At 41.8% G+C, this 18,881-nt stretch overlaps 1 protein-coding gene across 1 annotated transcript in view; it reads right to left on the bottom strand.

Annotated features, from left to right (window-relative positions):
* Window positions 1-18,881, bottom strand: part of MINDY2 (MINDY lysine 48 deubiquitinase 2) — a 33,290-nt gene extending 14,409 nt beyond the window's left edge. The window contains exons 1-6 of the mRNA XM_021532051.3: window positions 18,222-18,881; window positions 10,038-10,095; window positions 7,797-7,861; window positions 5,121-5,279; window positions 4,178-4,280; window positions 3,482-3,624 (exon numbers count right to left, since the gene is read on the bottom strand). Of these exons, the coding sequence (XP_021387726.2) occupies window positions 3,482-3,624; window positions 4,178-4,280; window positions 5,121-5,279; window positions 7,797-7,861; window positions 10,038-10,095; window positions 18,222-18,881 (1,188 nt within the window). The remainder of the gene's footprint in view (window positions 1-3,481; window positions 3,625-4,177; window positions 4,281-5,120; window positions 5,280-7,796; window positions 7,862-10,037; window positions 10,096-18,221) is intronic.

The raw sequence follows: 18,881 nt of genomic DNA on the forward strand, positions 1-18,881 counted from the left end.
AGGAACGGGGACACGGGACAAGGAACGGGACACGGGAAGGGGGACACGGGACAGGGAACGGGGACACGGGACAGGGAACAGGGAATGGGACAGGGAACGGAGGAACGGGACAGGGAACGGGGACACGGGACAGGGAACGGGGACACGGGACAGGGAACGGGGACACGGGACAGGGAACGGGGGAACGGGACAGGGAACGGGACACGGGACAGGGAACGGGGACACGGGACAGGGAACGGGGACACGGGACAGGGAACGGGGGACACAGGACAGGGAACGGGGACACGGGACAGGGAACGGGGACACGGGACAGGGAACGGGACACGGGACAGGGAACGGGACACGGGACAGGGAACGGGGACACGGGACAGGGAACGGGACACGGGACACGGCCCCGGCCTGTGCGCAGCTCCCCAGGCCCAGCTCGGGCCTCTCAGGTAACCACTGCACACAGAAATGGATTTCAAATGCCCCTCACCGAGAGCATCTGTTATGCTTTACAAAATGTTCCTACCCTCAGAAAAATCTTCACTGGCCACTTCTAGAGCACTACCAGATTATCTTTTAGTTTTGTTTTTAAATGTGGGGTTTTTCTAACAAATACCCAGTCTTGTGGATTAATGCTGCCCCCCAAAATACCAGCACGTAATAGACAGCAAAAGTACTACTAACTATAGTCAACAGGGAGTAAAACAATGAAACTCCCAAGTGTGTAACTACTGTAGACACAGTTGACTTTATCAAAGTTATGACTGATCATTTATCCTAAGAATCAATATTTAGATTTTGTAGACCAATGCCCAGATTTTATAGTTTCACATTTAAAAACCTTGAAATAAAGCTGAGGATAAAGCAAGATTATTCTCCCAAACAGGGATCTCTCAGTCTTCTGGTTTGCACAAAAAAAAACCCTCTCTGAAATGCACAAATACAGGCTACAGGGGATGTTACTAGATACCCTTTCCTTGGATAATTTCATAATCAGATTAAATAATGTTTTTAATCTACTTGTTCTAATGCCAATTACCAAGTTTTCAGCAATTCAGAAAACTGAAGAAGAAAACCAAACACCTGCCCAATAACTTCACAGAGTAAAGACAAACACTTTAAGCCTTATGTTTTTAATAGTACGTAAATATTCTCTTGGACTTCTGGATGAGATCCCCTTATTTTTGTGAAGATGTTTTAAGTTGATGAATAAGTGTTGTTTTAATTGTCTCTAACACTTAAAACATTCAGATATACTAAAGTATTTTTTTAAAGAAAGTAGGTACTACTGAATTCAGAGTAACTCTCAGCATAAGAACTGTACACTTACTGTCTTTATTAAAACGTTTCTTGATATCTCAAATTCTGCCATGTATCACTCAGCAGAAATCCAAATCAAAATGAACACTGTTTAGAAGCCATAACCTCAGGAAATAAAATATGTAAATAATATGGAAATTAAACACTAACTACAAGGTCATTCCCCATAATGATGGTGAAAAACAAGAATAATGGCCTCTATTTCAAAATATAGCATTTCAAAATGCTAAGAATTCTTAAAAGCACAAGATTAAAACCATTTTGACTGAGCAGAAACAAACCTTAAATATACAAACGATACTCATTTTCAAATATTTTAACTTTAATGTCTTAGGACTTGTATTTAGTTCTTACAGGTAAAACTCAAGACACAGATGTTTACTCACTGCCTTAACCTGTTCTGTATTATTAATATTGGCTGAGGATATTTAACTTATTGAAAGTGTTGCATTTCATTTCTATAAGGAAAAAGGATCTCAACTGAGAAGTAAATGTTTACAAGTGTGAAGCTGATAAAGCACAGACACACACCAGGTCCTACCCTTTAATGTAATACTGGGCTGCAAAAGACTACAAAGAGCCTATGTTTTACAAAATTAATCTGCATTTATAATCTACAGGTCAAAGTGATACTCACTGACTGTATTTAATACAAATACTACTTTACAGGATTTAATAATAGCAGAAAAATGCATTATTTACAGGAGGATTTATGTATTTTATCTGGAATGGCCTTTAAACAAAGTAAAAGAGCACCTGCACCTCTAGATACAATTTGTACCCAGAAAGTACAGCTGTAGTTTTACTATTTTCTTTTTTAAAACCAAACTACGTTGAGGTTGGGGTTTATTCTTCCCACTCCACTCCATAATGAAAGCGTAAAACAGTGTATGAGCTGCCACCAGCTAATCCAAGAACTGAATTTAGAAAAGCAGAGAGGGGAAAAACTATACTCAAAATTGTGATTTAAATGAGCTGCATCAGAAAATATTTGACCACACAAATGTATTTCATACTTTGGGTTATTTAAATGGAAGAAGGGAGGAGAAATATCCTTTTACCTGTCCTACTGCTTTAAGCAAGTGGCATTGTTTACACATATTTAAAACAGATCTCAGACGTACTCTTAACAGAAAATCAAATGTTACCTGCTTGTAGAGTTAATCATTATTTATCAGGACTGTTCAGACTTTTAGCTCAACTTATGAGTAGTTACTCAAAATGCCAAAGATTAGCACTGACAGTCAAGATTAACAGAGGGAGGAAAAAAGGACTAGTAGTAAGAAATGAAAGTGTCATTCGCATGAGGTATCTGGTATTATCACATAATGACACAACCAGTGGTGTCTTAACTTTTTTGCATGCTACACACCTCTTCTTTATTTTGCTCTTACTACCATTATTCATAAGCATAAAGGTACATGAAATGAAAGTCTTATTAAAGAACAGATAACCAAAACATAATTTTAAGCCTCCTATACAAGGGTAAAAACTCTTACACTACCATCCTAGCAAAAGTAAAGTTGTTTTAGCATGAAGATGCTCCATAAATGAATGTAAACTTGCCAAACCAGATTCTCCATTCCATGGAGGAAGGAGTCCCAGAAGCACTAACCAAGCTGACACTTGCTTTTTATATCCTGGAATACTCCTTTCACAACTGCTGCCATTTTGCTTCCCCAGATACAGATAAAAAATAATTAAATGAAATTCTCTTCCCTAACGAAGGGAACCAATATTGTAGCTCATTTCACTTCTCCAAACGTTTGGGATTTTGCATATAGGCCTATTCATCTACTGGCCCAAATGTAACGCAAACTTTTAGATCCTCAGAAACCAGAAATTAATTAAAGTAACCTTAATCAGGCCAACCACAAACTGCAAGAAAATTTAAGCCATTTAAGAAGTGTACACAACTATACATAAATACAAAGAGTTAACACAGGGAGTAAATTGAACATAAAGGGAAAGGCTACAAGAAGATTTAAAGTAGTAATGGAGCCCAGTGACTAAACCACTGTAATCAATAATTCCTAAGTAACACTTGCTACAGACCTTTAAGCCATATTTATACATAACAACTTGGAATTTAATTTTATTTCAAGACAGTGGAAAACTGTAACTTGCTTGGAAACACAAAACACAACAATAAAGACAAAAATGCTGGATGTACCTTGTATTTGGTCATGGTGCTAAAATGGTTGTTCCTGAAGAACACACAAAGCTCTCCTTCCTGGACAGCTGAAGTCAACTCACACAGTCCATGGTATGTTAATTGTGTAGCTGTGTTATTGAGGAACTGCTCAGCTACAAACCCTACAAAAGCAAAACATACTGTTATGTGTGTCTCCTATTATGCACTTGCTAATGTAAGACCTGGTAACAATAGCAGTTTTTTTCCTATCTTTCCCCTACGTCCCCATATTGTCACAAGCCTTAGGGAACACATAAAGAGAGCGGACAACAAGTTTCAAAGTTCTAAAATCACCGCATTGTAAACAAACCTTCCCATGTTCAGAAATGCTAAATTCACTTCTAATATTACTCATATTTTTTCTTGTTGTAATGGAGTATATAATTAATATTCCAATTATAGGAGATAGACAGCTAATTTGAAATCCGAATGTTGCCACAACAGGAGAAGCTCTTGCCAGCTTTTGAAAAAATGTATTGAATAGATCAAGAGCAGGCATCAGAGAAGTTGAGAAGACAAGTACAGTGCTGTGTGCCTGCCCAGGGACAACAGCTCAGCACATAGAATGCAGCTCTTCCCACCTGTATCTCTACTCAGTATCACCCATGTGGAAAATATCTAACTTAGATTTAGCAGGGCACATACTTTGATAAAATACAGAAAAACATTACTTACCTTCACTAACCAGTTCACTGTTTTCTGACTGTTTACAGGAAATTATCTTCTCCACCAGCTGATTATAACTGCAGTTACCAACTGCTTTTACTATGTCAGCAACCTGCAGCAGGAAGGAACAACATGGAGAATTTATCTTTGAAAAGAACAGAACACGCTTGTAAGCCAGTGGCAATTACTAATAAGATAATAAGAATTCAGTAAAGACAGGATGTTATCCCCTTAAAAAATCTAGGCCAAAACATTTTAGCCCAGAGTGTTACACATTTTGCTGTTTCAGATACTGTTTTAAATCCTTCAGTTAACCCTTAGCATCAAAAGCTAAGGCAGATAGAGAACACAGCATGAGTTGGATAGCTGGGCCAGGGTAAGAGAACAGCAACTCTCAACAAGGCATGAAAAGAAAAACTCTTAGGCATTATTATTCCAGCCAAACTCACCAGTTTCCCCCTAAGCAAACAGTACCACTTTATTTTTTATTAAATAATATAATTAAAAATTAATTACATGTTTGCTAAAGATGCAGTTTTCTCCAACCAGTTCTACCATCCCCATTTCTCAATAGCAGTGACTAATAAATCAGAATTAAAAAAAGGAGGAAAGTAACTTTGCATTCCTCCCAAGTGTTCTCTAATAAGCTTTCAAAAATGATGACTGGGACACCGTATCTGGGGCAACTTGCTACTTCCCTCAGAAAAACAATTCTCCTTTACAGAGTCATAGGAGGCTTTTAAAGTAGTTTGACTACAGACCCAGGCTCTGCAAGGCTCCTGCACTAAAAAGAACCACACAGTCTGTATTCACTCCTCAATTTTTCTGATTAGATTTTAAAAATTCATTACTGTATTCATTATTGACTTGTTAAAATTCACAAATATCTCCCCTCCCACCAGTAACAATCAGAATAACTTTTTTTTCAATAAACTGAAACAGAGTAAGTTACCTGAGGGTCCACTAACCATCCATGGTACAAGGGGATATCAAGAAGATCAAACACTATGCATTCAGGTGTGTATTCAAATACTCGGACACCTGTGAACTTCACATTGACATCCAGACCCGTCTGCAACTTATGCAGAATTGCCATTGCATCACTCATATTCTGACAACAGAAAGAAAAGGAAAGAACAAATGACCCAACAGAGTTTTGTACATTTGGTGGTTACTCTTGTAACTCTTCATCATTTAGTACTCATCAACTCAACACTTCAAAAAAATATTTTAAAGGGTGTTTAAATGCACATTCACTTTGTACATTTGTACCAGAAGATATATAAAATGTAAGAAACTCCCTCCAATCACCTCTGATTGTTTCTTCTTTTACACCCATAAACTAATTTGAGGCAGTTCTGATTGCTTTTACATCTATTTCCCAAAACCACAAGCCAGACGTCTGCAAGAAAACTGAATTGTAATGGAGTCTTCAACGGACTTTTCCTGAGGCTTCTCCCCTTTAAAGCCTTCCCTTACAAGCCAGGCTGAAGTACTTGTCACTACATAATGATTGATCTACACAGACACACTTGCCAACTCTAATTTCAGAGTTCAGTACTGAGAACCAGAATCTTAATGGCTCACCACTTTTTTCTTTAATAAAAAACCATTTTCTATCTTATTATGGGCAAACCTTTAAATGGTCTGTAGATTCTACTGTTGAAACAAGTAATGAAAGTAGCACTTATTATAGTAGTGATCCCAATGGAATCTTAAGGAGAATTACCAAGTTACAAAGTTTCAATCACAGAAAGGAAAGATGAGCCAAAGAAAATGTGCTTTGTTAACTTGTTATCTTGAAGCAACAGATAAAAAAATTCCCAACATGCAGGAAAAAGAATTTTCCACTAAGTGAGAAAAGTCCACAAGGGTCAGAAAGTATGTGCAAAAGATTTGGGGAAACTTAGGCACTTTATTGCTTGTCTGGGGATTTTTGGGTTTTGCAACATTCTGTTGTTTAAGAGGAATTCAGGCTATAACAATGGTAAAATAGCATGACGAAGACCAGAAATACAGACTGGACAGGAGATGGAGACAGCAAAGATCCACAGACTAAAACTACTGATGGTTAAAGACAGTTGCTTCTGTTGTCTTCTGATCAGAATCTGCACTAGAGCATGGCTGCTACAAATGAGAGTTTTAATGCTTGTAGCCCTCTAACTGCCCTGTTCTGTCAAGTTTCCATGACCAGGAATGGAACAGCTCCCACTACCTTACAACATGTTGCTTCATCTTACTGACAACTTTGCTGTCACAAGGTTTAGAATTTAGCAAGATTTTGAAGTAATTCTCAAGACTGGCTTTACCTTTTAAGTTTTTATAATTTTAAAAGCAAACCAAACTACCTTAACAAGAGCATGTCTTTAGGAGGGACCAGATATCAAATATAATAACCTGTTTTGAAAGAAATTTTGCCATAATCTTACTCTGCTGAATGAATAGGAAGTCCATAGTAAGTCAGCACTAGCCATCCACAAATTCAGGCCATACATCTACAGACAATAGCTGCATTTATTTTGTAAATGTTTACTTGGCAAACAAAGCAGGATTACATCAAACGGACCAGAAAACCACAGAAGTTTCTCACTACAATTTCAACATTATCACTTCTACTTTATCTAGTTCCGTACCTTCAAAGCAACTTAGAAAATCTCCAGAACAGAAGGCTTCTTTGAAATTACATGGTTAAAAACTTCAGGTATGTGACATTTATAGTAACCCATATAAAACCCATAGTAAACCCATATATCTGAGCATAAGAAAGCTACAGACGTACTTTCACCAGGCATAATAGTTTTCATCACCCTCCTATAAGCTGATTATGGCTATAACCTTCTAAACACAGAATTGTGTGGAAAAAAATAGCCAATTTCATTATTACAAAAGTAATTCCTATAATACAATACAAATCAATCTCAAGTTACTCAATTTGGCTTTCTACACTGAATGAGAACAAGAAAAAATTACCTAAGAATAAACAGAGCTACCTTGAAACTTTATACCTATTAAAAAAATCAAATTCACTTTTCCGTGAGTAACCAAAAAATCAGCTATGACTATAGACAGAGCGTGGGAAATATATACTAAATCAACAATTTTTAAAACTACTATTATCTTCAGTACAGAAAAAATTCTGCGATGACATATAAATAGTGGCCAGTGCAAATAATATTGCCTTTCATAACACAGGATCAACCTCTTTTTGTCCATCACGATTAAGAACACAGATCTCTCTTACTCCATTTACATCCTCAGAGAAACTCTGGCAGGCACCACTGAACAGAGCAACTGAAAGACATGCAACAAAAGCCTCCAAAAAGCAACCACCCTGTTATACACCTTTATTAGTACCTTTGTGTTACACTTCCTCCATAAAACCCATTTTACTTCATTACTGTTATTTTATAACGGGGGGGAAAACTGTCTTCTGTTAATAGATACTGAGTTTTTCTTCACTAATAGCACATGCATAAAATTATTACTCTACGTCAAGCCCAGACAAAAACAAACTACAAACAGTGGTCTGTATGCTTCTGGCTTTTAACAAGATGACAAACCCCAGGTGAGAAACATAGTTTTAGTTTCCTCAGACATAAGCAATTGTGTTTTAGGAGCAGCTCCTTACCTGCTCATAATTAAGTCGCTGTATTTCAGATATCTCTTTAGGTTTTGCATCAAGAATGTAGTCTCCTAAAAGAAAGCAAAAATGAAATTAAATTTATTCCACAATCAAAGCTTCAACGTTTCTATGCACGTTTCTGATTGAAGCTGACTGATAATGAATACCACAACTGAAGTTTTCTATCAAATTAATGAGATCACATTGTTTTATAACCTGAATTATAATTATGGAGGAAAATGTGAATATAAAAAGTTAGTAAGATCATATTAAAAAATAAAATTCAAATGGCCAACACTGTTACTAAAGCAACATTTCATAATCTCTTGGGGTATCATACCAATCTCTTCATTTTTCAAAAACTAACCTCCCTCTGTGCCTCAGCTTAAAAATATAAAAAGGACAAAGTGTTCACAGTAAGGTATGTAATTCTGCACACGATTTAAAAAGCCAACCACTTATCCTGACTGATACTAATGTTTTGCCAAGTTTTATACACCAGTAAGTCTATAAAACTTGTGCTGGTTTTGACTGGAATGTTGTTAACTTCCTTCACAGTGGCTGGTGTGGGGCTGTGCTTTGGATCTGTGCTGAGCACAGGGCTGGTAACACCGAGATGTTTTTGTTATTGCTCAGCAGGGCTCCCTCGGAGCCAAGGCCCTTCCTGCTTTTCCCAGGGCCACGCTGGGAGGGCTGAGGGGCTCAGGAGGCTGTGAGGAGACACAGCCAGGCCAGGACACCCCCTGAGCACAGGGGTGTTCCAGACCAGCTGCCATCACGCCCAGTGTATGGAGTGGGGGAAGAAGGAGGAACACTTTGAGCGATGGATGGTGTTTTCCTCCCCAAGGCACCACGTGTGACAGAGCACTGCTCTCCTGGGGATGGCTGAACACTTCATTAATTCCCTGTTTTGCTCTGCTTTCCCTATATCAAGTCTTTAACTCAACCCACAGGTTTTCCAGCTTTTACCCTCCCCATTCTCTACCTGATCTCACTGATAGGGGAGTGAGCGAGAGGCTGCCTGGGCTTAAACCACAACACTGTCTACAACACAAAGTTAATAAATTAGTTAATAGTTAATCAACACACTAAGGTTCAAGATTTAGAACATCATTAGAGACTAGTATCCACTTCCCAGATTTTATTTCTATGTTTTTGTACTTATTCCCTTGTTCCATTACTAAACTCAGAAAAATACTATTATAGGTTTCCTAATTTATACTCTTAACTTGAAAGTGGTTGAAGGCTGTTTTGTTGGTTTTGGCTTTTTTTTTTCAGCTGTAGAAGAACTGTAACTGCTAATCCTGTTGAGTGAATAGGAACCTAAATAATTTGAACACAGATTTATTATTCAATTTAGTAAGATAATTCCAGAAGCTAAAATATGTCTTCAAGAAAGAATACACATCTAGAGAACTGGAATTATGTAGTGACTTCAGACAGTATTGTCATCAATGCAATTATAAGAAATGTTTAGACACAGGGAGCAAGATTTCTTATTTTTTTGGGAAAATTATGTAAGTAACTTTTTTCTTCAACCAGAAGAGTAAGCACTTTACTTCAGAAAAGAACAAGCTACTTTCTTTACAAGCAAAAAGAAAGAATATATTGTAAGGATTTTTTTCTTCTCCTTAAGAAAAATCAAACCTAGTCTATTAAATTCAAATTTTTTTTTTTGTCAGGCTACAAGGGAAGGAAAATTAGTACATACAGCTTAAGTACTATCACAAATGCACTTTTAACACCTGAATGATCAGAGTTATTAAAGTTCCAGCCCTGTCAGATACAAAGAGCTGCCGTTTTGCTGAACACTGAATATGACCCCAGAGTAATATCTGCAAATGAGACCCCAATCACTGTGAGGACTACATTAATTTTTCTTGTTTTTTTAATTAGGTCATACTTCCAAGGATTATAGTTACTATAGACAATTAAAGACAGAGTTGAATTACTACTTTCTGTCAACTATAATTAAACAACACTGTAAGAGACACAAATAATTTTAAATTTGTCAATGTGTTGGTGTACTGAGCCATACCAATGGCATCAACTAGACCAATCACTTTGGAAAGCAGTGCAGAAAACTTCTAGAAACACTTAAGGAAAAGCATGAGTAACTGAACACTGTAAGTAGGTTTCTGGAATTAAATAAAGAGCTGAAGAAAATAGTAAATACACAAAACAGTTCTATGTTGTTATGTACAGAGTACAACATACAAATGAAAGCGATTTATTGCAATTACTAACCTAAGTATTCCATCAGCTGTTCAGCCGTTATGATTTCCATCATTGGTGGCAGTTTAATCTGTCAAAGTAAAAGTACATTCTCTTTAAAACACCAAAACACTACCACTTAAAAAGCATGGTATTTCTAGACAGAAGATTTCTGATTGCATTTCCCTCACCTGGTTTATAAGGCCATTAGCATACTGGACCTCTACTAAACAGCAGCCAGAAGAAGATATTAAAAAGACACTTTGGTTTTTAGAGAAACCACATGCACACAGCACTTTCTCCCAGCTGCACATCTCTGCATAGTGTTCCCTTCTCCCACCAAAACATTTCTCCAGCATCCCCCTCCACTTCACAGGAGCTCACACCACTCGCTGCAGTTGCTCAACTACAAGCACTCAGAATTAACAGAGTGGGAACTGCTAAGAAAACTTCCCCTCAAGTCTTTGACTCCCTACCTTCATTAATATTCTTAATGGAGTATTGAGTATAAAGAGTATTAATTTTTAGTATTAGCTCAAAATGTTCCTGTGTACAAAGTCGCTAAAGGTTCTATTGTCAATAGGTGTTGGGACAGAGAAACCAAAGACTTGTGCAGGTACAAGGAAATGACCTTCCAGCCTCTCATCCCATGTTCACACTCCAAGGTTTAACCAGTTGGTTTAACCCTACACAGAGCAGACCAGACACACAGAACTCTGTGGTGAATATTCTATTCCCCTCTTTCCTGATCTACTTCCACCATCGTCATGTGCTAAAACCAACCACCCTGGCAGAGGTAAAAGTTTCTAGCAGCATCCTCATCTCTTCCAGCATCCTGGGTAAACATTTTAGCTGAACATTTTCATTTACTGCAGGAAGAAAGGCAACAGGCAAAGCACAAACACATACAAGGACATGCTTCTGGCAATCTGAAGAAATACCACAGGAGGATAAAGACTTCAAACATAGTGCACTTAATTTTTCTCTGCATAAAAGTGAATTTTATTTTTCTAGGGTTTGGGGTTGGTTTGTCTCAGCAGTTGATTTTTTCAGCTCTTGTCAGTTTTTAATTTTCTCATCCTATCTCCCTCCAACATCTTGCCACTCAAAGTCTAGAAAAGGTATTTATTATATCAGGAATTTTTTAATCAAGTTCCTCAATACTGATCACTGCTGTCCTTGACACATCTAGAAAGACATGATGTGAGACTGTTAACTCATGGCTGAGATTGAATAGGTTCCACCTACTTTTCTGGTTGTGGAGAAGGAAGAAGTAGAAAACCAGGAGATGGAAGAGCAATCTACATGAAGCCTTTGATGCAGCACCCCAAACTCAAGTATACGGTATAGCAACCACTTTGTTCACATTGTGATGAAGAGAGTTTTCGGTATGAAAACTGAGCTATTTTAATAACTTTGCAGGGAAAATGAGGTATGATTGGGCTACATCTGTCATACCAATTTTAATTATATTTGACAAAAGGCAAATGTGTTAAACATATGAATTGACAAGAAATTTCATTAAATTTGGAAGAAAGAAACCCAAGTTTATATGGCTTTCTTATTTATACTCTAAAAAATATGTCCCTACTTGGGTTAGAGTTGACATATGCCACACACTCATGACAGCCCCTAGGCACAGAACAGCATCACCTCCACCAGCCCTGCCTGAAGTGCTACAGCACATGTGTGCCAGTACAATATGAAGGAAAATCATCACTCCCTCAACTGTTAACTGGGCTCCTGTGATGATTCTTTCAGGAATGAGGTTAGCTTTTTTTGAGTTATTTAAACCATTTGTATCAGCTCAGTCAGCATTGCTTGGGGGGTTCTGCTCTGCACTACATTTGGAACCTCTGGAAGCATGCTTACATGACAAACACCAAGCACAAAGCTCACCTATATTTAAGCTCTATGTACAAATAGCACAACATATGATTTATATCACTGGTTAACAAATGCAACTTTCCCTCACAACTGTAAAGCTAACCATTTATTTTTTTACTGCAGAAAAAGCGAAGTGGTTTTACTCATATTTCCAGGATCTCTCAAAGCTGGATATTTGAGCAAGCTAGATCTCAAAGTTAACTGCTTGATTAAATGCTTAGCAAAGTTAATTGGTTATTTCATGGCATAATTTTAGGGCTGGCATGTGTATGGGACCTTGATCACACCTTTAAAGTGGGCTAATGGGGTTCCAACACAGTTCTAAGTACTTCTGAACAGAGCTGACTTAAGGATATAGAGAGAACATGACATTTCAGAGCTGTTCAGGGCTTCATTGCAAGTACTTAAGTGACAGGAAATGTACAGTGAAGAGGAAATGGGAGAGAAAAATACATTAGAACTTCAGGAGAGTAAAACATCATATAGAACCACAGTCATCATCCAGATAAATCAACAGAAGTAAACAACATAAGCAACAGTAGTAGAAGCTGCTGTTGTCCATAACAATCTATTATTTTGAGGGACACATTTTCATGATAGGTTTCAATGTTTAGTTGCTAGATTTTACATCAACTCCACGTTTTAGGAAAAATGCATTTCCTCAACTCCCACCCATTTCCTGTACCCCTCAACTGCAGTTTCCTGGTCCTTCCTCCTGATGGTTCTTTCTAGATACATTTTACTTCCTACACTCAGGAGTGGGAAACAGTCCTTCTCACACAACTACAGCATAAGATACAGTTGAGGCATATTTTAATTAAAAGACAAGAAGAGTAAACAGATTTTCATATGGAACAGATTGTCTAATAAAACTTACACAGTTCTACGAATTAGACTATAAACCCCAAAACTACATAATACTAATTTCCCACTGTATTCTTCCACACTACAGAAGGGCTTAAAAAAAAAAAAAAGTGATATAGTCATGCACAGAGCATAACACTTCTGAAAATACTATGAGTATCAAAAGAGTCCAAGAAAATTTCTAATGGCTTATATAATAAATGTTATGTAAGACTTATAGTCTCAAACCATGTTTATCTAAAACATGCAACTTCTGTGAACACAGTGTTCCAGAGAGGTATGGGTAGCTTCAAGCAGCTTTGACAAAAAACAATTCATATTCTTTGCGAATAAGTGTCCCTGGCCTGGCAGAACAGCTTCATGAGCCTGTGACACGACAGCCCTACAGCGCGCGCTGCCACTCCACGTCCTCAGCGTCCCGCGCAGGCAGGTGCCCCCAGCCCCGGGGTGGGCTCGGTGCTGCGCCTGGTGCCCCCAGCCCCTGGGTGGGCTCGGTGCTGTGCCTGGTGCCCCCAGCCCCTGGGTGGGCTCGGTGCTGTGCCTGGTGCCCCCAGCCCCTGGGTGGGCTCGGTGCTGCGCCTGGTGCCCCCAGCCCCGGGGTGGGCTCGGTGCTGCGCCTGGTGCCGCGAGCCCCGGGGTGGGCTCGGTGCTGTGCCTGGTGCCCTCAGCCCGTGGGTGGGCTCGGTGCTGTGCCTGGTGCCGCGAGCCCCTGGGTGGGCTCGGTGCTGCGCCTGGTGCCCCCAGCCCCGGGGTGGGCTCGGTGCTGTGCCTGGTGCCCCCAGCCCCAGGGTGGGCTCGGTGCTGTGCCTGGTGCCCCCAGCCCCTGGGTGGGCTCGGTGCTGCGCCTGGTGCCCCCAGCCCCTGGGTGGGCTCGGTGCTGTGCCTGGTGCCCCCAGCCCCTGGGTGGGCTCGGTGCTGTGCCTGGTGCCCCCAGCCCGTGGGTGGGCTCGGTGCTGTGCCTGGTGCCCCCAGCCCCAGGGTGGGCTCGGTGCTGTGCCTGGTGCCCCCAGCCCGTGGGTGGGCTCGGTGCTGTGCCTGGTGCCCCCAGCCCGTGGGTGGGCTCGGTGCTGTGCCTGGTGCCCCCAGCCCCAGGGTGGGCTCGGTGCTGTGCCTGGTGCCCCCAGCCCGTGGGTGGGCTCGGTGCTGTGCCTGGTGCCGCGAGCCCCTGGGTGGGCTCGGTGCTGCGCCTGGTGCCGCGAGCCCCTGGGTGGGCTCGGTGCTGTGCCTGGTGCCCCCAGCCCCTGGGTGGGCTCGGTGCTGCGCCTGGTGCCCCCAGCCCCGGGGTGGGCTCGGTGCTGTGCCTGGTGCCCCCAGCCCCGGGGTGGGCTCGGTGCTGTGCCTGGTGCCCCCAGCCCCTGGGTGGGCTCGGTGCTGTGCCTGGTGCCCCCAGCCCCTGGGTGGGCTCGGTGCTGTGCCTGGTGCCCCCAGCCCCGGGGTGGGCTCGGTGCTGTGCCTGGCACGGCTCCAGGTGGGACCGGCGTGCTCAGCTCGTCCCACAGGTGCGGAGGAAGGGAGGCTGCCAAGGCCCCGCTGAGCAGAGCAATCTGTGCCAGCTCCGGCCATACGGACGGGCAGCGCGGCAGGGACAGCACAGCACGTGTGAAGGGCCAGTGCCAGCCCCCAGAGCGGCACCACCACTGCAGCCTCTGACAAACCCAGTGCAGATCAGCAGCAGCTTACTGTGCTCAGCTCCTCTCAAAAGGGCCCTTTTAATGAAAACCTAAAATTAAGAATTTCTAAGTAGAATTTTTTTACTCTACATCTAAGCAAGAAAGGGTTATATAACATTTACTTACATAATTGTTATGATACCTAAATAGGTAATTAATACAGTTCTAAAAGTTTCCAAAATTTTCGTACAACTAGGTGTGTAGGGAACACAGCTCCTTCCATTTATTGAGAGGATTATGACACAAAAAACTTTCAAAAACATTTTCAAATATGCAATATCACTGTTCTCCTACATAAGGACAAGATATTCCATATGCACACACTTCTCAATACAATATTAATATTATTTATATTGTAATTGTATAATGTTTTCCCTTTGCTTATTTTATGTTTCAAAATCTTCCCTGGACATTTCAGATATGTCATTTCTATGCACCATGTTGAGGTTCAGAGTTCTTCAGCAACAAGACCTCACATCCTACCTAAGCACAGAGAAGAATCACATGGCACTCTCACTAAGCTTTTAGCATCTGATGATTGCCACATTCCCCCCACCCCAAATTACATTTAATGAAATGCCAGAAGTTATCAGAAAGAGTTGCATGAACTACATCTAACAAAGATCACAAAAGGCACTTAGAAAAGCCAACTTTGATTGCTAAGCTTAACCACATAGTGAGCCACAGGCCTGAGCTAAAACTGAGCAATCTCCAGATTTAAATAAGCTGAAAAACAGTGTGCCACACTATTCTATATCAGAGAACATAACTCATGCCTGTACATACATTTAAAAATGCTTGTTTCAATCTCTACCTCTTCTTCATTTCCATCACAAAAGTCTAAGTGGTTATGACACTGTTTTGCACAACAGCTGTTCTGCACAACAGCTACTTTTCCTAGTTGGTATCATAGTGCTTTTGTTTTTCTTCTTAGAACATTTCTCTTAACACTCCTGTAGCAGAACTCCTTGGCTCTCCCTCGTATAGGCTAAACTGCAAGTTACACTTAGACAGGCAGGCTGCAAAAACACTTCAAAAGAAAAGTAATTTCATAATTTTAATATTTAAAATACAGCTTCTGCAATCTGCCACCTGAGTTTTTATGTATCCTTTGAAAGTAGTGGATAAAAGAGACATAGCAGTTTTATCACAAGCTTAGTTCCAAAAGCTGGTATTTTTGAAATGGAATTTGGATAGTCACAGTGGGTGTTACTATTTCAGAATTTCCAAAACCCCAACTGCCAAACCAGTACTGCACTTAATTTGGCTGAGGCCAGATCTATCCACAGGATGACCAGAACTCTCAACCCTGTCAGGACAGAGTTCTAAAAAGGAAAATTGATGGTTGATACAGGGAATAGAACCCAAAGCTTAACTGTTTAACTTGTTATTCCCTGTTGTGATTCTATTTTTTCTTCCTCATCTCCTTCTTATGCTCTTTTTTCCCATTGCATGTAGCTTTTTTTCACCTAATATTTACTATGGTATTCTCACTCTACTTTTGCCTGTTTTCATCTGTCAGTGTGCCTTCTTGTTCCCAAGTTACAATTACTTGACCCAGTCTAGTGCTCATCTTTGTTCAGGAGGAGTGAGAAGGTGGCTGTCCATCCTCAGCCCCCTCATGTAGCAAACTGCTGTCAGTGCTGTACAGATGAGCTGCCACCCCAACCACTGTGAATGTGGTTCTCAACTGTGAACTGGGGAAAAGAAAGGCCAATTTGTAGAGGCAGTAATTAGGAATATCAATTACATGCATCTACAATATATAACCAAATAACAGGAAAACCCTCAAGCCTGTAAATAATGACAGTTTTACCAGTGATGACAGTTTCACCAGTTTAGCTGCCTGTCTGCAACTCATGTAAATTCTGCTGAGGTTTTACATAGAACTATAGAAAACTTCCTGTAATCTGAGCAATAAGAAACAGCAGGGCACTCCCAAGGGGTATTTTGGTTTTTGCCTATTTATAAACCTGGGTATTACCTTAATTCTCACTAATGTAATATTTTATCCCAGCAGAATGTCAGTTAAAACTCCGGTTGGAGAGCAGCAGCAGAGGGAAAATAGAAAATGTTAATGAAAAAAACCTCCAAAAACTTGAATTCAAACAACAGGACCAGTGCTGTCTCATTTACATATTTCATTAAATCAAAGGTTAAAAAGGAAAATCCTGTAACTAACAGGTTTTATTTTTAAATGCCCCCATCAAATGATAAGGAATTGCAAGTTTTTCAAGTCAACCCTAGTCGCTAAAGAGGGAGCACAGAAAGCAAGCGTTCAGTTTTGAAGCCTGTGACAACATTCACACCCTCTTGAGGATAGCAGAACCTACATAAGGCAATACCTTAAAGTCACACACAACTTCCCTCTACTGCTTTTACTAATGCTTAAATACCAACATCATTGTACCAGAGTTTTCCTTCTGATGTCTGAACTATTTTGCTCAGAAAAATGTGTAGAAATTGTAACTCAACCAAGAGCATTAATCTTCTGCATCTAAACAAATTTCCACCTGCATCTAAACAAATTTCTTCTCATAACGTATTTTCACTTTGACCTTTTCCTAAGTAACCTGTCACACTGCGAACAACCTCCTACTCTTCCAATACCAAATTTGTTCCCCTTGCTACTACAACATAAAAGCTATTCCTCTAAAGCTTTCCTATTTCAGGACTCTATTCTATCAGCTCTTCAGTCTTCTGGGGCTGAATTGCCAGCATTTCCTGAGACGTGCCCCTCATCCTTGTTTTGCAATGCACACAACCTTACAGTTTTCCTCCAACAGATACTCCTTTCACATAAACATGTTAATAACTACATTATGGCTTAATTACTTAAAAGATTGGGAAAAAAAAAAATTTGAAGACTATGGGAAGTCCCATCCACAATGGCTACAGAGCACAAGAACTTCCAGGTCTCAAAGCTTACTTGATCACCACCTGATTTATTAATTAATTTAAGTACAATCTATACTGCATAACTGTATGAATGTGTCCCTATTACTCAGGCAGTTAGTTGTACAAGTCCGTATTTTGTACAATTGTGCATTTTGTACAACGCTACATATACTTTATTATATGAAACTAACCTATTTTCCAAAAATACAACTTATGTGCTTAGTGCTGTAAATAGCAATCTTTACTTACTAGAAACCTGTACACATCAGTAAACTATTATACGGTATATACTGTGCAAGTTAGTAAACATAATCTAGACATTTTATTTCTGTTTTAAGACAACCAAGTAAGTCTATATGAGGCAGCAGCATCTAAGTAGTATATTGACAACACACTGCACGGCAGTATTTGTTTTCCAAGTTCTATATTCGAGACATGTGCTTAACAGCACAAATAAGCCTGAAATATTTTTTGAAAGAATCACGGTATGGTTTGGGTTGAAAGAGACCTGAAAGATCATCAAGTTCCAGACCCGTCTGCCATGAGTAGGGACATCTTTTACTAAACCACGTAGCCCAGAGACCCAACAACCCTGGCCTTGGACACTGGCAGGGATGGGGTGCCCACAGGTTCCCTGGGCAACCTGTGCCAGTGCCTCATCATCCTCCCGGGGAAGAATTTTTTCCTTGTATCTAAACTTGCCCTCTGCTAGTTTAAAGCCATTCCCCCTTGTCCTATCGCCACATGCCCTTGTCAGAAGCTCCCCTCCAGCGCTCTCGACAACGTCCTTGTCCTACAGAGCACAAACTTCCCGCGGAGCCCGAACGCCGCCGGCGCCACACGGGCCGCCCGCGCGGCACCGCCCGCCCGCCCCGCCATGGCGCCCGCCCGCCCGTACCTTCCAGGCCAGGAGCAGCACGTTCATGATGGCCAGCAGCGGGCAGGGGCCGTTCTCGTTCTGGGTGATGACGGGCGTGTTCTCCTCCTTCCAGCGGACCCACTTGATGTGATAGACCGACTGGCCAGGGAAGCGCTCCTTGGAAGCGGAGAGGAGCTGCGAGCCCGCCGCCGGCCTGTCCCCTTCGGGCTCCGGGGCCGGGCCCCCCGAGGAGGCCCCCGCCACCACCGCCTCGTCGGCGTCGCTGTTGAGGTCGGAGCTGCTCGGGCAGCAGGAGTGCAGGTTGGAGAAGGACTCCAGCGAGTCCAGGCTGCGGGACTCCTCCCCCGGCGGGCTGGGAGCGCCGCTGCTCCCGGAGCCGGCTCCCGCGGGACCGCTCTCCGAGGCGGGCGCCGCTCCGGGACTCTCCGGCACCGCCAGCCCCGCGCCTTCCGCCGCCTCACCACCCTCCGCGGCCCGGGAGGGGGACGCGGTCCGAGGGGCCGCGGCGGGAGCGGGGGCCGGCGGAGGGGAAGGGCTGCGCCGCCCGCCGCCCTCCTCGGCCTCCCTGCAGCCGCCCTCGCCCGCCGCCGCCTCTCCCAGGCGGAGCCGGCTGGCAGCGCCCCCGCCGCCCGTCTGCAGCGAGCCCGGGGGCGGCGGGGGCTGCGCCAGGCTCTCCAT

This window comes from Lonchura striata, chromosome 11 (assembly GCF_046129695.1).
Source record: "Lonchura striata isolate bLonStr1 chromosome 11, bLonStr1.mat, whole genome shotgun sequence".
Lineage (NCBI taxonomy): Eukaryota > Metazoa > Chordata > Aves > Passeriformes > Estrildidae > Lonchura > Lonchura striata.